Genomic DNA, 18,407 nt, shown 5'->3' on the forward strand with positions numbered 1-18,407 from the left:
CACCTTCCTTCTATCCCTAAGGCTGTCCACGTGTTGCCCAAGCTTTCTCCAGCCCCTCCGTCCAGGCCTGCCCCTCGCAGACTCCAGGCTCGTTTTTGCCCAGAGTTAGCTGATGGGCCCAGGGATGGGTGTATCCTCCCTTGCCTGACTAAAGCTGGTCTCTGGAGCCCCAGTTTCCTGTCCTAGGACTAACTAGTCTCTCTCAGGTGTGACAGACACCAGGAATTCTCATTCCTGCCCTGAGAGCACACTGTCTGCTTGATGGGACCATCCATTCATTCCTCCAATGTACATTGGTTCAGCGTGTGCTCTCTGCTGGAACCATGGACCAGACACAGCCCCTGCTTGCCAGGAGTTCACAGGCCAGTCTGGGTAATAGATGAGGAGAAAGTAATTTCAATACCACATAAGCTATGCCCGGGTGTATCACAGGCAATCCCAGGAGGGCCACTGGGCCAGGCTGTACTCACAAGGGGCCTCAAATGTGGATATATTTTTCATTAATTTTTATTCAAGTATAGTTGCTGTACAATGTTGTGTTAGTTTCTTGCTGTACAGCAAAGTGAATCAGTCATATGTATACATATATACACTCTTTTTAAGATTTCCTTCCCATTTAGGTCACCACAAAGCACTGAGTAGAGTTCCATGTGCTACACAGTAGGTTCTCATTAGTTATCTGTTTTATACATAGTAGTGTATATATTGTCGGTCCTAATCTCCCAATTCATCCCACCCACCCGCTTCCCGCCTTGGTAACCGCAAGTTTGTTCTCTACATCTGTGACTGTATTTCTGCTTTGCAGATAAGTTCATCTGTACCATTTTTCTAGATTCCACATATAAGCGATATTATACGATATTTGTTTTTCTCTTTCTGACTTATTTCACTCTGTATGACAATATCTAGGTCCACCCATATCTCTGCAAATGGCACTATTCGTTCCTTTTTATGGCTGAGTAATATTCCATTGTATGGATTTTTTTTTTTTTTTTTTTAAATTGAAGTATAGCTGACTCACAATATCGTGTTAGTTTCAGGGGTACAGCAAAGTGATTCATTATACATATATATATATTCTTTTTTTGGACTCTTTTCCATTATAGGTTATTACAAGATATTGAATGTGGTTCCCTGTGCTAACCAGTAAATCCTTGTATATCTATGTTCTATACGGTAATGTGTATCTGTTAATCCCATACTCCTGATTTATCCCTCCCCCCATCAAATGTGTATTTTTGACATTATCATCCAAACAGCTTACCATTTACACAGGCACAGACACACGTCCTGACCAGGTCGAGTATTTAAACATTGCCACAGGTTTTGTATCCCAGTTTTTGTTTTGCTTTTTCATTTTAAAAACGATACCAGGAACCCCCAAGGTGACTCGGGCCTCCCTCAGCCTCCTGAGGTCAGGAAGGCCTGCTGGAAGGTGCAGCTTCTAAGACGGGTTGGGGAGCAGTTGACCGGGGGAAGATGGAACCAGACAGGGGAAGGGAAGGCGTCCATGGCGAGGACTAAAGGGAAAGCCCGTGTGAAGATTTTAAAGATCGAAAGAGCAACGTGGCAGCTTCCAGAATTTGAGAGGAAGGGGAGCAGCGATAAGACTGGAGAAGGCACGGAAGTGGAAGTGCGTGGTGGTCCAGGCTAAACGCTCGGCCGGCATCATGAACGCGGGGACGCCATCTTTAAGCCAGAGGTCTCACAATAGCGGTCAGGAAGAGGCCTGTTTCCTGGTCACTGCACGTTTTGTGCTGTTGGAATGGGTGCCGGGGCTGCATTTGACTCTGGAAAACACGCCCCCTTGGCTCAGCAGCGTGTGGGTGAGCAGGGAGACCCACGTCTGGGACCTCCTCACTCCTCTCTCATCCAAAAGGAGGAGACAGTGAGGCAGAGAGCTTGGGAGCGAGGAGAGCTGAGTGGCCAGGGAAGCTTCTATGGTAGAGGAGGGCTGAGTGGGAGGGGGGCCAAGCCCCGTTTTAGTCTTCCTGCTGGACCCCCAGGCCCTCGCTCTCCCCAGCAGAGTGGAGAGGTGGAGCCCCGCGGCCTTCCGTCTTCTTCCCTCCGTGTTTGTCTTGGCCGAGAGCTGCCGGAGGATACTTGAAGCCAGTTCTGTCAAGGCGGAGCTGGAGGAGTCTCGGCACATGGGATCACAGGGGAGGGAGTGAGAAGGGGTCTCAGGTGGGGTGATGAGGGGGGTCCTCTGACTCCTTGCATGCTGTGCAGCCTCAGCGCCATGGAGCCTCCTGGTGAGGTGGCTGAAATCCCCGAGTTCCTTGATGCCCACCTGCTCCAGGAAGGCATTTGAAGACTCACAGGTGCCAGAAGGTGTGTCTCCTGCTCTTGCGGCACGACACACAGATCCGTTTAGACGCTGGCACTCAAGCTTCCGGGGACTTGGTCCCACCAGCAGGCCCCCTGGCCTGGGCAGGGCTGTAAAGGAGGCCTGGCTGGCCCAGAGCACTGGCTAGGCCCTGCCACGGCCAACTCCATCATTCTCAGACCTTGATTCAGTGCTGCCTCCCCCGAGGCCCAGCGTGGACCCTCCCATGTCCTGCTCTGCACAGATGCTGACAGGTCACGTGTCCCACAGCTGAAGGTCTCCCCCGTCCGCCTCCACCATCTGCTGAGGCCCCATAATTATTCCAAGGCCAGTGCAGTCTCACTCCGAGGGGAGAGTTCACACAGCCCTGTAATGTAACCCAGGCCCTGGGCTGCTCGGGCAGGGGGTCCCCAGCTGGGTAATGAGCCGCCGGCTTTATTGAACTCCCTGGCTTGACTCTGACTAATCAAGGCTGCCCGGCCTTCTGAGAACCCATCCAAGCACCGTCGCTAAGGACTTCCTTCTCCCCAGCACCCCAATTCCTGCTCCTCAAATCTTTCCTCCTCCCCAGATATGTTTAAATAACCAGGATCAGGGCAGGGAGGTTCCCAGGGGGTTGGCCTCCCCCATCCATCTGGGTGAAAGTGTGGCTGCCTCAGGTCTGGGGGCCCAAGCAGGATGGACCAGAATGGGCTGCATTTGACCACGCTAGGGCCACTCCAAGCGGAAGCGAGACCTGCAGCTCCCACTCCCACCCTGTCTCCTAAACCCACGTACTTCCCTCTCACCTCTGTTTCTGGAGGCCTGCACTCCAGGAGGGAGGGCCTTGGCCGAGGAGGCGTGCTCTGGGCCAGGCCTGTCCCTGGAGAAGTGTAGGAAACAGGGTCCTGCTCAGGCCTCAAGACCCAGCCCACGTCACATGTGCACAACAGCCACCCCAGGCCTCTCCCTCCTCTCTGCTCCCCGGCACTTGTAAGGACCCCTAAGACAGCGAATACTACCCTTACGCTTTTGCGTGTTTGTTTTCTGGCCAAGACTGTGTCCTCTCTGTGGATGAGGACTGCCATCTATCCCTATGCACCCACAACTTAGCACAGAGTAGGTGCTTTAAAAAACATCAAGAAGGGAGAGGGAGGAGACGCTTCAAGAGGTAAGGTTTGGTCTGTGCATGAGGGACGTGGCATCTGAGATGCTGTCCGTGTGGATCTCCAGGTGTCTCCTCCACGTTTATGGCTGAAGTGTCTGGAGGGGAGAGGCCTGGCCCATTTAGGGAGCAGTGTCAGTGTGTTGTCAATACTCTAGCGGTTCGGGAGTTGTTCGGCTAATGGTGAACCTGAGGTCAAGGGTCACCCGGAGTTCACTGTCCTGGGTGACTTCCTACTGGCTGCACCTAGAGTAGGCCTTGAACCCATCCTGGAGGGTGTGAAGGGTCCATGGGCCCTCTGCCCTCCCACAGTGGTGGGGCTCTTCTGAGACGAGGTCAGGACCCAGCCCTCTTCCTGACGGAGCTGTGCCTGATGTCCCTGGGGAGGGTGAAAAGCAGGGGAAACCCCCAAGTTCAGGCCCCTGCTCGGGCTGACCCAGCCCATCTCCATTCCCCAGGGGCCTGCGTAGGTGGGAACGGACAGCTGAGCCCTCCTTTGGCCCCGGGGAGTTGGTGAGCGTGGGTCCCATGCCAACCTCCAGAGAAGAGAATGAGGGAGACAGAGTCAGAGGGAGCCAGATCCAGGGACCGTGGGAGGGAGGGCCCAGGAGGAGAAGACTTCAAAGCACTCCCAGAACAGCTTATAAACAAGCTGGGCTGGTGGGGCAGCCAGCGGGGGCCTTTCTGGAGGGGCCGGAAGCTTGCATGGGGTTGTGTGCAGAGCACAGGACAGGGGTCAGAGAGGGGAGGCGTGATCCTCGGGGGCCCCAGGCAGCCCCACCTAACCTCTCTGTGACTCGGTTTCCTCTCTCTCCCTCTGGAGCTGGCGTGAGGGTCAGCGTGACGATGTAGGTGAAAGTGCTGTGTAGGCGCCAAGCCCTGATCAGATGTTATTTATTATTCTGAGCTGTGTTTTGGTGGGAGACTTGGAAGGGCTGAGAGGGAGAGCTGAGTGTTCTAGGGCCCCTTCTTCCCCAGTGCTGTTTTGAGAGTTCTCAGAGCAGAATGGCCAGGAGTGGGGCCCGGGCAGGGAGAGGCCCATGGCTCTCGACAGGATCAAACTGGGCGGAGGAGCGGGTAGGATGGACAAGGTTCCCTGCTTTTCCGACCCCCACCACCACCTCTGGTATGTACCCCTCCCTGCTCCCCCGCTTCCTAATGGTCTCAAGTGACTCCCCAGAAATCAGCCTCCTCTCCCCGGATACCTGTCTCATGTAATGGGGCTGTGACAATTTTTCTAAGTCCTGCTCAGAAATGTGTCACTGTCCATTTCCCTTTGTGATATCCAAGGAGGCTTCACAAACCACGTTCACCAAGTGCTGTGCAGAGGCCCGACTCTGGGCAGCTGGAACACGGGTTTATGAAATTACAGGGAATTCAAAGCAGCCGGCGCCGCCCGCTGTCTGGCTTCATTACTGGGACCGGCCTCGGAGGGAAGTTTATTCCAATAATTTAGGGGATTAGGATCTGACACCCTTCATTAACTCTTTGACATAAGCAGAAAAGACAGATCTTGCAGAATGACCCACACGACGGGAAGGAATTGGCTCAGGCAGGGAGGAGGCAACACGCCGCCCACGAGGAAGAAGCAAAGTCTGCAGGGTGGAAAGAGGGTCGCTGCCCTTTCACAGGCCAACTGGAGGGTGAGGTCTAGCCGGAGGGCGAGAGCGGGTCAGGGCTCGGCACTCAGTTTCCCCATCTGTGAAATAAGTGGGGCCCCACCCCATCGACTGCCCCTGGGACGTAGCAGCTCGGTTACTGCTCCCCACATCCTTTGCAGTTGGTCTTGAAAAGGTATCTCTCTCTTCCCCATTCCATGGCAGGCTCTGGCTCTTTTCCTGTCCCCTCCACAGATATAGCCCTTGATGTTTCACAAACTTCTTGTCCAGCCTGTAAAGACCAGGGTTGGGGCTGCACATCGACAGCAGTTTTGACAGCTGGGTGGGGAGGGGTGATCTCCAAAGGCCCCACAATCTGGTGTCCCTGCATTAATGGTGGGGTCACGTAGCTGTGTGACGTGGGGCAAGTTGCTTACACTCTCTGTGTGTCTTTTCCTCAAATCTAAACTGAAGGTACAGTTTATTGTGAGGATTAAATGAGACAATACACACAGCCTGGCACACATTAAGGCCCCAGTAAATATCAACAATTAGTCGTCCTACCGCTGCTCACCGGGGGTGAACTTCTCCTGCCTAAAGTAAATCAGGGGGACGAGAGCTGACTGGCACTCCCTGAGTGCAGCCTTCATGGTCGTTAGCGAGGCGGCTGGGCTGCCCAGCGCTGTCCCAAGACACTGTGACCACATAGGTTCTCTTGGAGCCGGGAGTGTGTCAGTCGAGGAGTAGGAATGTGATTCGTCCCCGAGCCGGGGGAGCCGGAGCATATCTGGTATGTGTCTCTGGAATGATTTGGGGAAAATTCCCCGAAGTTGGAACTTGAGATGCAAACTGCCGGGACAGAGAGATAGGGAGCTGTCCGCACGCCCCCCACCCTGGGACCTGGTGCTGGGGTGGGAGTCAGCTTACACAGCACACAGGCTGCTCAGGCCCGCCCTGGAATGGCCGTGAACTTGTTGTTTTTCCACGTCATTTGCTCTCAGATGCACTATCGGGCCGGCGATGCTAACCCTGCGGCTGCAGGTCCCTCCTTGTAACAAGCGAGTGTGTGTTCTTCGGAGGTGGCCCAGGGGAGGAGGGGGCCCGGCCGAGAGATGGGGGGAGGGGAAGCACGCCTCCTGGTGCAGTACAGTGAGCTTGCGTGTCCCGGAGCCAGCTCCCCCAAAGCACATGCCATTTCTGGCCCCTGAAGGGGTTAAAGGCCTCCTGGAGTCAAAAACAAGCAGGTGTCCCACCGTGCCAGATACGCCGCCTAAACTGCTTCCAGCTTTTTTTTCCTCTTCTGCAACAAGTCTGTGATCAGCCCCAGGACAGAGGAGCCGGCAGCCTGCCTGTGACAGGCGTCAGGTTAGCTTGCTCCCAGTCGGGTGGCGCGCCCAGGACATAAATCCAGGCTCTGGCCCCCGTGCAGCTTCTCTCCCTGCACACTCCGGAGAGGGAGCCCCCTTCATCTGAGGCTGCACAGCCCGGCGGGCTCCACGAACCTGGTGGAGGCAGCCTCGGCAGCTACAGCCCTAGCAGCGGCGAGGAGGCCCGCTGGGGTGGGCAGGGCAGGTGTCTGCAGCCCCCCGAACAGCACAAGGCCCTGGGGCCCAAGCCCTGGCGCCGTCTCAGGGGAGGTCTCTGGGCGCCGCAGACCCCACCATGCGGGCCCCGGGGTGCTGCTGTTCCCGGTCCTGCTGGGGACAGATGGCAGCGCTGCTGCTGCTGCTGCTGGGGGCGCCGCCGCGAGGCCTGGCACTGCCGCCCATCCGATACTCTCACGCTGGCATCTGCCCCAACGACATGAACCCCAACCTCTGGGTGGATGCCCAGAGCACCTGCAAGCGGGAGTGTGAGACGGACCAGGTGAGTGTGAATCCGGAAGCCTGAGACAGGCCACGTGGTCTTGTTAGCGAGGGAGAGTGGGAGCTGGGTGGTGGGAACGACTTGGAACGTGAAGGAGCCCGGCCCCGGGCCACATGGAGATAAACAGGGTGTGATGTCTGTCTAACTTCGAGGCCTGGAAGAAGAGGTGGGCGTGGTGTCAGAGTTTCTCAGGGGCTGGGAATCTTCGGATTCCTGGTCTCATGTCTGCGGAGGGCTGCTCTGAGCCAGCACTGTGCCAGGCACATCAGAGAGACTGGCGTGACCCACCCGCGGCCTGTCGACAGGTGAGAGTGGAACTCAGGACCCCCAATAGGCAGCGCAAGGCTCCATGGCCAGGGAGGGGAGGGTGGGCCTGCACCCCGCAGCCATCTGACCACAGAGCTGAGGCTTCATCCGGCCTCTGGGCCACTTCCCCGGGGGTTTGGACCCTGACCCTTAGATCAGAGCAGGCTGATGGGGAGGGTGGGCAGGAGTGGATCTGAACAGACTCTCTGGGTGTCCGTAGGGGGCACATAGACTAGGTTTCAACCTGCCAAATCCCTCGCGCCTCCCAGCACTCAGGGCAGGCCTGGTTCTAGGGCAATTCCCTCCCAGCTCCTGAGCCCGAGGGCTGTTCCCGTCACTTCCCCATGGGGTGAAGCTCCTGCTGGTACCTGACGCCTGCCTGGGCAGAGATGCGTCCTGCCAGTCTGGCAGCTCCTGGGGCTCGGGCTGGGTTGGTCATCCCCAGGAACCATGGGAGACCATGATGCTCCCTCTGCCGAATGCATGTAACCTACGAGAGCATAGGCTGGCCCTGGGGAGAGCGGCCTGTCCCTCACAGTGCCCACGGGACGATCCAGGCCTCTCACTGGCAGGGAGCAGCGGCGGAGCCGAGGGAAAGGAAGGTAAGGACTAGGGAGGGGTGGAGCGTCCCCATCCGGCTGAGGTCGTGCTGTTCGTTGGCCACGTTTGCGGGCAAGGCTGTTTCACTGGCACAGGCTGGCCTGATAAATCAGGTGCGGCTCGGAGACAGTGAGACTCTGGCTGATGCTGTGTGTCTTGGGGAGAAGGCACCTCCATGGGGCTGGGGATATGGACAGCCTACGGGTATGTTCTGAGCCCTTAAGCAAAAACTGTTCTAAAAATTCCCTCCAGGTTTTCTGTGCCCAGAAATACCTTCCCCTGGTCCCCAGGGACCCAGGCTTTCCTGGACGTCTGAGTCCTGAAGGAGCTTCCGGGGCCAGAGTCTTTAAGGAATTGAAGGGCCCTCCGGCAAGGAGCAGGTTCTCTGCTACTCAGCCCCCTCTTCCTCTCCCCCTCTCGCTGGGTCCCTCTCCCGCAGACCCCAGCTCTGAGATCTGTCCATCCCTGTCCCAGAGCCTCCCTGGTGTGGCCTAGAAGCCTATGCCAAGAAGGGCTGCAAAACAAAGTCCCCATTCTGAGCCGAGAGGGGAAAACAGTAAACAAGTCGGGCAGGCGGGCTCCGTAGCCCTTAGTTGATGTGGAATGTCGCAGGGGCTGAAGGGAAAGTTGGAGCCGCACGAGGCCAGCCCTGGTGGTGAGCAGCTCCCAGAGCCACGAGCAGGGCTCAGGATTAGGGGCACTGCCCACATCCCAGCGAAAACACCACGTGAAATCCTTGTTTGTGTCGGCCCCAGAGCGTGTTGCTAATTTTGAGGAATTAAACTAATGCCGTATGTGGCTCCACAGAGAATCAGAGGGAATTACACGGCCTGGCAAGTCCATGCTGATGGCCTTGCTGACCTTTGCCACACAAAGGGAATTTTTCCCCCGTGGATTTCCCCGTGCAATGTCCCACAGGTTGGAACTGGCACAGCCCACGGTGGCCAGACCTGGTGTCCTGGGCCTGTCCTGCCTGCCCTTCCTCTAGGCTTTGGATGAACATGGGCCAGCATCAGAGCTGCCGTTCCTGATGTGTATGTGGACGGCCTTGAAGAGCTGTCCCCGTGGTGTCCGACTTTTCCCTCTTAGCATTTGGCCAGGGCATCCCCATTGGAAGAGACAAAAAAAGGCAGGCTCGTCTGTTCCAGTCGACACCTCACGGCGGTAACGATAGGATGTAGAAGAAAAATACCTCATCAGAGTCCCATCCACCTGGAGCTTGAAGCCCTTTCCCACCACTTCCCAGCTCTGTGGACTTGAGCGGCTCCTCTCTTAGTCTCTGCATCCTCATCTCATCTCATGGTAGTAGGAAGACTTTCCCTCTTACAGTATGTGACCTTCCTCTTCCCACACTGCTAGCTGTGTGACCTTGGGCAAGTTACCTAGTCTCTCTGTGCCTCAGTTATCATTACCTGTGAAGTGAGAATGATGGTTGTACCCATTGTGATGAGCGTTAGGTAAGCTGACAGATATAAATGTTCTTAGAAGAAGGCTGGGCAAATAGTGGGTGAATACATTAGCTATTAGTATTATCGAAATGGTTTTCTCATGGTACGTGAGCACCTATTAGTTCCCTTCCCTGGAGACCATGGGGGAGAGTGGGGGGGAGCCTGTGTTCTCTTCCTTCTCCTCCTTGCTCAGACCTCTCCATCTGGCTCTCCCCAGGAGTGTGAGACCTATGAGAAGTGCTGCCCCAACGTGTGTGGGACCAAGAGCTGTGTGGCGGCCCGCTACATGGACGTGAAGGGGAAGAAGGGCCCCGTGGGCATGCCCAAGGAGGCCACATGCGACCATTTCATGTGTCTGCAGCAGGGCTCCGAATGTGACATCTGGGACGGCCAGCCCGTGTGCAAGTGCAGAGACCGCTGTGAGAAGGAGCCCAGTTTCACCTGTGCCTCCGACGGCCTCACCTACTATAACCGCTGCTACATGGACGCCGAGGCCTGCTCCAAGGGCATCACACTGGCTGTCGTCACCTGCCGCTATCACTTCACCTGGCCCAACACCAGCCCCCCACCACCCGAAACCACCGTGCACCCCACCACGGCCCCCCCAGAGACCCCTGGGCTGGACACAGCGGCCCCAGCTCTGCTCAACTACCCCGCGCACCAGTCCGTCACAGTGGGTGAGACAGTGAGCTTCCTTTGTGATGTGGTGGGCCGGCCCCGGCCCGAGATCACCTGGGAGAAGCAGCTGGAGGATCGGGAGAACGTGGTCATGAGGCCCAACCATGTGCGCGGCAACGTGGTGGTCACCAACATCGCCCAGCTGGTCATCTACAGCGCCCAGCCCCAGGACGCCGGCATCTACACCTGCACGGCCCGCAACGCCGCTGGCGTCCTGCGTGCTGACTTCCCGCTGTCGGTGGTCCGGGGGGGTCGGCCTTCGGCCACCGAGGAGAGCAGCCCGAACGGCACAGCCTTCCCTGCAGCCGAGTGCCTGAAGCCCCCTGACAGTGAGGACTGCGGCGAGGAGCAGACCCGCTGGTACTTCGACGCCCAGGCCAACAGCTGCCTGACCTTCACCTTCGGCCACTGCCACCGCAACCGCAACCACTTTGAGACCTACGAGGCCTGCATGCTGGCCTGCGTGAGCGGGCCGCTGGCCGTGTGCAGCCTACCCCCCCTGCAGGGGCCCTGCAAGGCCTACGAGCCCCGCTGGGCCTACAACAGCCAGACGGGCCAGTGCCAGTCCTTTGTCTACGGCGGCTGCGAGGGCAACGGCAACAACTTTGAGAGCCGCGAGGCCTGCGAGGAGTCCTGCCCCTTCCCTCGGGGGAACCAGCGCTGCCGGGCCTGCAAGCCAAGGCAGAAGCTCGTCACCAGCTTCTGTCGGAGCGACTTTGTCATCTTGGGCCGAATCTCTGAGCTGACAGAGGAGCCCGACTCAGGTCGCGCCCTGGTGACTGTGGACGAGGTCCTAAAGGATGAGAAGATGGGCCTCAAGTTCCTGGGCCGGGAGCCGCTGGAGGTCACTCTGCTCCACGTGGACTGGACCTGCCCCTGCCCCAACGTGACGGTGGGCGAGACGCCGCTCATCATCATGGGTGAGGTGGATGGCGGCATGGCCATGCTGCGGCCCGACAGCTTCGTGGGGGCCTCGAGCACCCGGCGGGTTCGGAAGCTGCGCGAGGTCATGCACAAGAAAACCTGTGACGTCCTCAAGGAGTTCCCAGGCTTGCAGTGAGGCCCTCCGCCCCTCCCCAGTCCTGTCCCTGACCTTCCTCCATTGACCCATCCCCAGCACCCCTCAGTCAGCAAACTGGGCAAGGTCAGATTAGATGGTCTTAGGCCAGCAGGGGAATGTCAATCAACGCATCCGAAAAAAGCCACCACGTGGACATATATACATTACCTAGTGTAAAACAGACAGCTAGTGGGAAGCAGCCGCATAGCACAGGGAGACCAGCTCTGTGCTTTGTGTCCACCTTAGAGGGGTGGGATAGGGAGGGTGGGAGGGACACGCAAGAGGGAGGAGATATGGGGATATAAGTATAGCTGACTCACTTTGTTACACAGCAGAAATTAACACACCATTGTAAAGCAGAAACTAACACACCATTGTAAAGCAGAAACTAACACACCATTGTAAAGCAGAAATTAACACACCATTGTAAAGCAATTATACTCCAATAAAGATGTTAAAAAAAAGAAAAGAAAAGAAAAAAGCCACCCGAGGGTCTTAGATCAACTTCTATTCTTTGAGTTCAATAAAGAGGGGGTGTCTTTTCAGCTGTGGGGGACAAAAGGAGAAGTCAACAGACACCTGCAGGTTATTCCTAACGACCAGTCTGCTCTGGCCTTCTTAGCTTCTCTTGGCTGGCCACTCCCTCCCCTGGCTCTCCCAGCCTCCCTGCCCCTAGCCAGCCTCCCAGCCAGGATTCTAGAGATGGAGGCTGCACGATGGTCACAGGAATAGTGGAATGAATTGGTTTGCAAAAGAAGTAGGTGGGATGGAAAGGAGGGCCCAGGAACTGATGGGACAAATTTCCCACAGCCCCCCAGGGCGCTATGAGCAGAAACCACTTCATGGGGGGATTGTGGGAAGTGAGAATCGGGAAGCTTGCCCTGAGTGGAGGCTGCCGGGCAGGTGCCTTTGGGCGGTGGTCAGCCTGTGCTTCGGTGAGGTTGGCCTGGCAGTCTCTGAGGCCACCACAGCACATGTGGTGAAGAGCACGTTTCTCATGTTTCTTCTCCCTTGGCTTTATTGATTGGTTTATTGATTGTTGATTTATTGATTCAGTTCTGTTCAATCCAACTCAGTGGACATTTTCCGGATACTTACTGGGTGCCAGGTGCTAGGACCACAGAGAGATGTTAGTCACTGCCCAGCTCATAGTGAATGTACACAAATGTCCAGACCCCAGGGCTCCCCCAGAAGCAGACCGATGGCTGGCTCTCCCCGCTGTCAAAAATCCCATTTTTAACAGACAGCGTGCTTTCAGCTGCCACTGGCTTCCTTGGACATAAAGCAGATAGAAGCCCCAGGATCTGTTTTGGTGGGAAGAGAAATAAAGGAAGAGGAAAAGCAGGCAGGGAAGGGGGTTGGTGAAGGAATAAGAAAGGAGGGAAGAGGGGAGGCAGGCCTGGGAAGGAAAAGGAATGTTGCTCGATGCTCCCATCTGGTGGTGGCCTTGGGAGCCGCAGGGACCCGGAGAGAGGCTCTAGGTGTGGCCTGGGAGGGCCGGTTTGGGCGTGCGGCAGCTTGTTGGTGACCTCTGTTTCTGGACTTCCTGTGCAGGTCTGCCACCACACCACTAGGTAAAGTTTTGGGGAAACCCACCGTCAGCTCTTCCTCTACCCCCATTCCCTCCTCAGCCCTTCATTCTGTCCGTGCCCCTCCATAGCTGAAGAAGGTCTTTGTGGGGCATTTTTGTTTCTTCCTCAAATGTAGGGGGAAAGATACCAATTAAAAGCTCCGAGTATCAACAGCCCTTCTTGTGTGGTTCGTTTGGGCTAATGTGGGCGGGACGGGGGGGGGTGGGTAGTGTCGTTTCTTTGGCGACCTGGTGGTTGGGGGGGGAGCTGGGGGGTGGGGGGGTTAATCTGTCCACCTGGATCCTGTTGAGGTGGTAACGGGACTTCTTACTGTGGCGCCCACCCCAGCTCTGTACAGCTCTCGTATCTCGGTCCCCTGCCCCATCACAACAGCACGGTGGGCCAGGGCAGACTCCAGACCCCAACGCTGATGGTCAGTTCAGGGGCACGAAGGTGGAAGAGACAGGAGTGGGCAGGGGGCCATGCTGCTGTCCTGCTGTTACTCCCTAGGGGGCCTCTGGATGAGGCTTGGTCCCAAAGCCCTGGGTGCTCAGAGCACGTGGCTGGGTTCCCAGGCTGAGGCAGCAGCACCCCTCCCCGGAGATGTGTTCAGGAGTTTTCAGCCAGGGCATGCTCCCAGCTTGTCTGTCCCCTAGGCTGGGAGCCAGCTAAGCACGAGGGACACCTGACCCCTGTCCACTTCCCTGGTCTTCCCAGGCCATAGCCCCAAGGAGGAATCCAGGCCCAGCCCAGCCCAGTCCGGGTCGATCCCTCCTTAGAGATAATTCCCTGCAATAAGGAGGGGCCAGGATGGAGAAGACAAGCTCCTCCCTGAGAGAGAAGAGAGGCCAGAGGAGTGGGAGCTCCTCAAGTCAACACTGGGAGCACGGAACTTAAACAAGAAGGTGTGAGCACCAGACGCAGGCCCTGCCCCTCTCAGGTCCAGAACCAGGGAGTAACTCCTTCCCTTCCCTCAGAGTGCGGACACACTGTTGCACCTGCTTCTGGGCTGAGGTGCCCCAATAAGTGGCACATCACCTTAGAGCCCGAGGGGGCAAGTGTCCACATGCCGGCACCTGTCACCTCCCCTCTTCCCTCCACTTGCATAGACGTGGGGCTGAGCCCTGTGACTGCCGGGCGGAGGTGTGAGAGGCTCAGGGGATCTGATCTCAGGCACTGGCCACACACAGCGGCAGACCTGGGGTCCCTGTCACACTCCATCCCCAGCTTGGCAGGGTGGGAAGGCCCAGCCTGTGGAGTCAGACACACCTAGGGCTGAATTTGGGCTCTGACACGTATCCGCCGTCTCTCTGAGCCTGTTTCCTCATCTGTAAGACAGAGCAGTTCATGGAGACTTGAGGTGCTCGACCCTATTAACTGTGTCTAACTGAAAAGCCTAGGAAACAGAACCTGGCACAGATGGCTGCCCCTGGGCCCCCTCTGTGCCCTCAGCAGCTCCCTGGCTGACAGCAGGCCCCCAGGACTGCTCTCCTCCCCTCGCCCTTCCATCCAGACCTCAGGTTTCACAGGCTCCGTGACCACGCAGCTTCAAATGTTGTATTCTGCTGCTCGGAGTACATCCCAAACTGACCACCCCGCATAGGTTGATTTGGGATTTGGAAAATATGGGTACTTGGGGAAAGGGTGATATAGTATCAATGATCGTGGTGGACCTGCCACATGGCGTTTATTTTCTGTCCTTGAAACCAAGTCTGTGCCTCTCTCTGTCACCCAGGCCTTATGTAGTAACTGGCTTCTGGGAGGTGCTGAGTGCAGGCTGAACTGAATTCCCAGGGCCTGGTTGCCAGGTGACCTAGGGAGGCCCAGCCTACCCCGCCTGGGAGATTTGGCCCCAGGATATAGGGGGATTGAGCCCTCCTTCAGGTCGAGGTCAGACTCACCTGCTTTCCTGTCGCTGGATGCTCGCTCCTCCCCTGCTCGCATCTGTTGTCTCCCTCTCTCCACCCTCCTCCGCCTCTACCCCAGCTCTCTGCCTTCAGAGGCTCGTTCTGGTGCCGGCTGTCTCCAGACCAGCTCTGAGGCCTCCGCTTGGAGGAGGACAAGACAGGGGCAGGACGGCTTGGCTTTTTCCACCTTCTGAGTCCCCCAGCCCCTCCAGCCTCCTAGGACACACTGCCCCATAGTCTGATGTCACCCCTGGACAGGGGGGCCAGAGAGCAGGGACCGGGGGCGGAACCTGATGAGTGAAGGGGGCGAATAACTACAGCTACATGGCGATTTCCTCAGACTGTGGACTGCGCCCTGTGTCCCACCATCCTGCTATAGCATCAACATTGAGTGGGCGCTTACTGCAGGGCAGATGTCATCTCTTGTCATCTCCGTCACGCCTGTGGGAGACAGAACGCTCTTTTGTAGGTGGGAAAACTGAGGCTAAGGAGACGAGAAGCTTGTCCAAGATCACCCAGCCGCTAAGTGGCAGAGCCGAGATTTGAACCTAAGCAGTCTGACTTCTAGGGTCTTAATGCTCATGCTATGCTATTTTTCCCAGCATGTCACACCCCCCCCCCCCCCACACACACACACACACACGCGCGCGCGGCTCTGGGCTGGGCAGTGTGGAATCCCATCAGGACCCCAAATGTCTCCAAAGAGCCTGTCTTCCGTCAGCCACACGCACACCACCCCATGCTTCTGAGGTTACGTGTCACATGGTATTTCTGTCACACACGTGAGCAGTCATGGCCTGGATTCCGGAGCCTGCTCATCCTTCGAGACTCAGCTCCTTGGGGAGCCTCCGCTGTGCCCAGGCCGCACACTCTTCTCCAAGTCTCCATCTCCCTCTGCACTTGCACTGATACCTGGCCAGAGCCACTGCTTAGGGCTCTGGGAGGCCGGTGGGCCCAGCTTGCAGGGACCAGGGGGATTCGCTGGATGAACAAATGGTCCCGGGACCAAGGGCCGCGCGGTGCACTGGAGACCACAGGGCTGTGAAGGGCTCCTTTGGGGTCTTCCTTCCTTTTGCCCAGCTCCACTTCCTGATACTGTCTCCTTCTCCTTCCACCTCCCCAGAGTCTGAAGTCTCCCTCCTGCTCTGGGAGTGTGTGATTAATACAGGCAGGATGGAGGGCAGGGTTCCTGGGTCCTATTCTTGGCTGTGGCCTCATTCTGGAATGTGCCCTGAGGTCGAGTGACACTCAAGCTGTCGGGAGGAAGGAAGCCTAACCCTCTAGCTAGCGCTGCCCTGAGGGAGCGGGTAGGGCAGGCAGGTGGGCAGTCCCCCACCCTCTCCCTCCCGCCTCTCTGCCTCCTATTTCGGGGTTGGGCTGGAGTCTCTGTGTCCCACCCCAGCTTACCCCAGGACGTGAAACTCTGACATCCAGGTCTCCAGCAACACCCTGGACACCCAGACAAGGGGAGAATAGGCTGCATCTCCAATGCTTCCTGGACTGGACCCTCCCAGAGGTAGGACCTCTTTCCAGCACGTCTGTTGGGGTGAGGTGAGGTACTTGGGTGTGTCTCTTGTCCTTTTCAAGTCTTCAGGATACGGCTAGAGACCTGGCAGGATGCAGATATACCCACCCTGATCATTTGTTTTCTGTCTTGGTGTGAGGGACACACCCAGTTCTGACAGAGGATGGTGACAGTTTTGTCTCCTTTCTGTGTGAACAGCCAGGAAGTAGAGACAGGGCCTGGGGAAGTGGTGAGGAACCCCAGCAGGGGAGGACCCCAGTGCCAGAAGAGAGCGGATGGGCATTTCAGGGTGAACAACTCTTCTTTTTTTTAAGTTTCCAGGTTCTGCTAATGCTGCTCTCCTGGGACCACATTTGTTTTGGCCGCACCGTGGGGCTTGTGGGATCTCAGTTCCCTGACCAGGGATCAAAGCCAGGCTCCTGGCAGTGAAAGCGCTGAGTCCTAACCACTGGACTGCCAGGGAATTCCCGGGTGTGAACAACTCTGATCAGGCACTTTACAAAATGTTGTCCAGTTTAGTCCTCACAACCTTCTCTCAGCTGCATCTTTTACTATTTCACCGTGTGATAGACCCCACCCTAGGCAGCAATGTTCAGGAAGGCCTTGTTCACAGCACAAGGCGTGACCATAGAGGGTTTCAACAGATACTTGTGGAATGAATGAATGACTGAATGAAGCCAGCCCTACAGACCTTATGGAGGAAGCGATGACCTCAGAGGTATTATTGCCCCTGTTTTACAGGTGCTGAATCTGAATCTAAATGTTTAAAGGAAACTTGCCCAAGGTCATAAGGCCAATAAATGGAAGAGCCAGGATTCAGACCTAGGTCTGTCTGACTTCAGTGCCCATATTCTTTCCAGGGTAACATATATCTTTTAACCATTTCAGCTAAAGGCTGAGGGCCCCAAATGGCCGTTCCCCGCCTGAACGTCCATAACCACATTTTCTAACTGGTCCCTGACCTCCAGGAGTGCCAAGGCTGTACAGAAAGTCACAAAGCTGCACCCTCCAATAGTTAGTATTGAATTCATGTAAGTAAATTCATAGGAAATCAAATGTTTAAATTCAGTTCCTCAGCCCCCCTAGCTAGAGTCCAAGGGTCACATTTCATGTAGATTAGTGGCTACCATATTGAACAACACAGACATAGAATATTTCCGGCATCACAGAAAATTCTGTTGGATAGCCCTGTCACAAAGGATTAAACCGTTAATTCTTGTTTTCTCCGGCAGAGATCTTGTGTAAGGGGCGGGCCCTGACTCTAGCTCCTGCCCTGCCAAGGGCTCCAGGGATTCCTGTTCCTGGTTTTGGTCTCATGGGTCCTACCGCCACAAGGGCTTTTGGAATTGCCCTACTGTCTCTAGACTCTAATCTCAGCCTCAGAAAAATCCCCTCATCCTTTCTCCCAGAAGGCTTCTGTTAAGTCTTCTTGCAGATGAAGTTCTTGATGGCCTTTCTCAATATCCCAGATTTCCTAAAGAGGTACACAGATGAGTACACACACACCAAGACCCAACAGTTGTGGCACTCAGGGGAAGATGAGTTTACCAAACTTTTAGCTAAGTATGACAGAGAGGGGCTGCTGATGGGAGGGAGACAGTAGGGGCTCCAGGTCAAATCCTCTCATGGCGTGGCACAGTGCCCACGACAATTGGGAAAGTGCTCTCACTAGTGGGCCAGGTGATCCCCAGCTCTTCAGAGACGTCTGTGGAAGTGCTGAATAAAGGGCTAAGAACTAATTTGTTTGTTATGGTCATTGCTGTTAGAATTGAATTGAATTAAAAAGAGGCACCAGATGTTTTAGGCCTTAAGACCCCCAAATTTCCCTGGTATACAGGATGAGTGGCCGTGAGGAAAGGCCAGAGTCATGGCAGAGCATGGGCTCTTGAGTCAAACTACCTGGGCTCAAATACTGGCTCTGTGACTTTGGGTAAGTTAACCTCTCGTGCCTCAGCATCTTCATCTATAAAACGGAATAATAATGGTTTTCATAGTGCCTCTCCAGTCGTAGTCAGCCCTGGGCCTGATTGCTCTAGCTGGTTGGGAATAATTGCTGTTGCACGTTCCCACCTGTGGCTGGAAAGAACCAGGAGATGAGAACAGGCCTCTCTCCTCAAATCTGCTCTTGGACAGCAAAGTAAGAACAGATGCAGTCTCCTTTGCTGACAAAGGAAGAGTCCAGGATAAGGGTAGCCAGAAAGGAGAGAAGCGAGAGGAAGGGAAAGAGAGGCACACACTCTGGCTTGGGTGGTTGGAAGCAAGCGGAGACAAGTGGAGTAATGAGGTAGAGATGGTTCATACCTCCAAGTGTAGAGCTGAGTTCTTTCTTTTAAATTTTTATTTTATTATATTTTTATTTTTGGCTGTGTTGGGTCTTC

At 56.0% G+C, this 18,407-nt stretch overlaps 1 protein-coding gene across 1 annotated transcript; it reads left to right on the forward strand.

The window, feature by feature from the left end:
* Positions 1–6,339: 6,339 nt before the first annotated feature.
* On the forward strand, positions 6,340–11,261 carry WFIKKN2 (WAP, follistatin/kazal, immunoglobulin, kunitz and netrin domain containing 2). The gene is made up of 2 exons (XM_030840102.2): positions 6,340–6,934; positions 9,506–11,261. The coding sequence occupies exons 1-2, from the start codon at positions 6,731–6,733 to the stop codon at positions 11,024–11,026; spliced, it is 1,725 nt and encodes a 574-aa protein (XP_030695962.1). The 5' UTR covers positions 6,340–6,730; the 3' UTR covers positions 11,027–11,261.
* Positions 11,262–18,407: the final 7,146 nt, after the last annotated feature.

Source organism: Globicephala melas, chromosome 20 (assembly GCF_963455315.2).
Source record: "Globicephala melas chromosome 20, mGloMel1.2, whole genome shotgun sequence".
NCBI classification, from domain to species: domain Eukaryota; kingdom Metazoa; phylum Chordata; class Mammalia; order Artiodactyla; family Delphinidae; genus Globicephala; species Globicephala melas.

Excerpts from the sequence above, each read along its gene's own strand:
- WFIKKN2 (XM_030840102.2), top strand. The coding sequence starts at position 6,731 with ATGCGGGCCCCGGGGTGCTGCTGTTCCCGGTCCTGCTGGGGACAGATG. Across the intron at positions 6,935-9,505 it reads GGGAGTGTGAGACGGACCAG|GAGTGTGAGACCTATGAGAA; the intron begins GTGAGTGTGAAT and ends GGCTCTCCCCAG.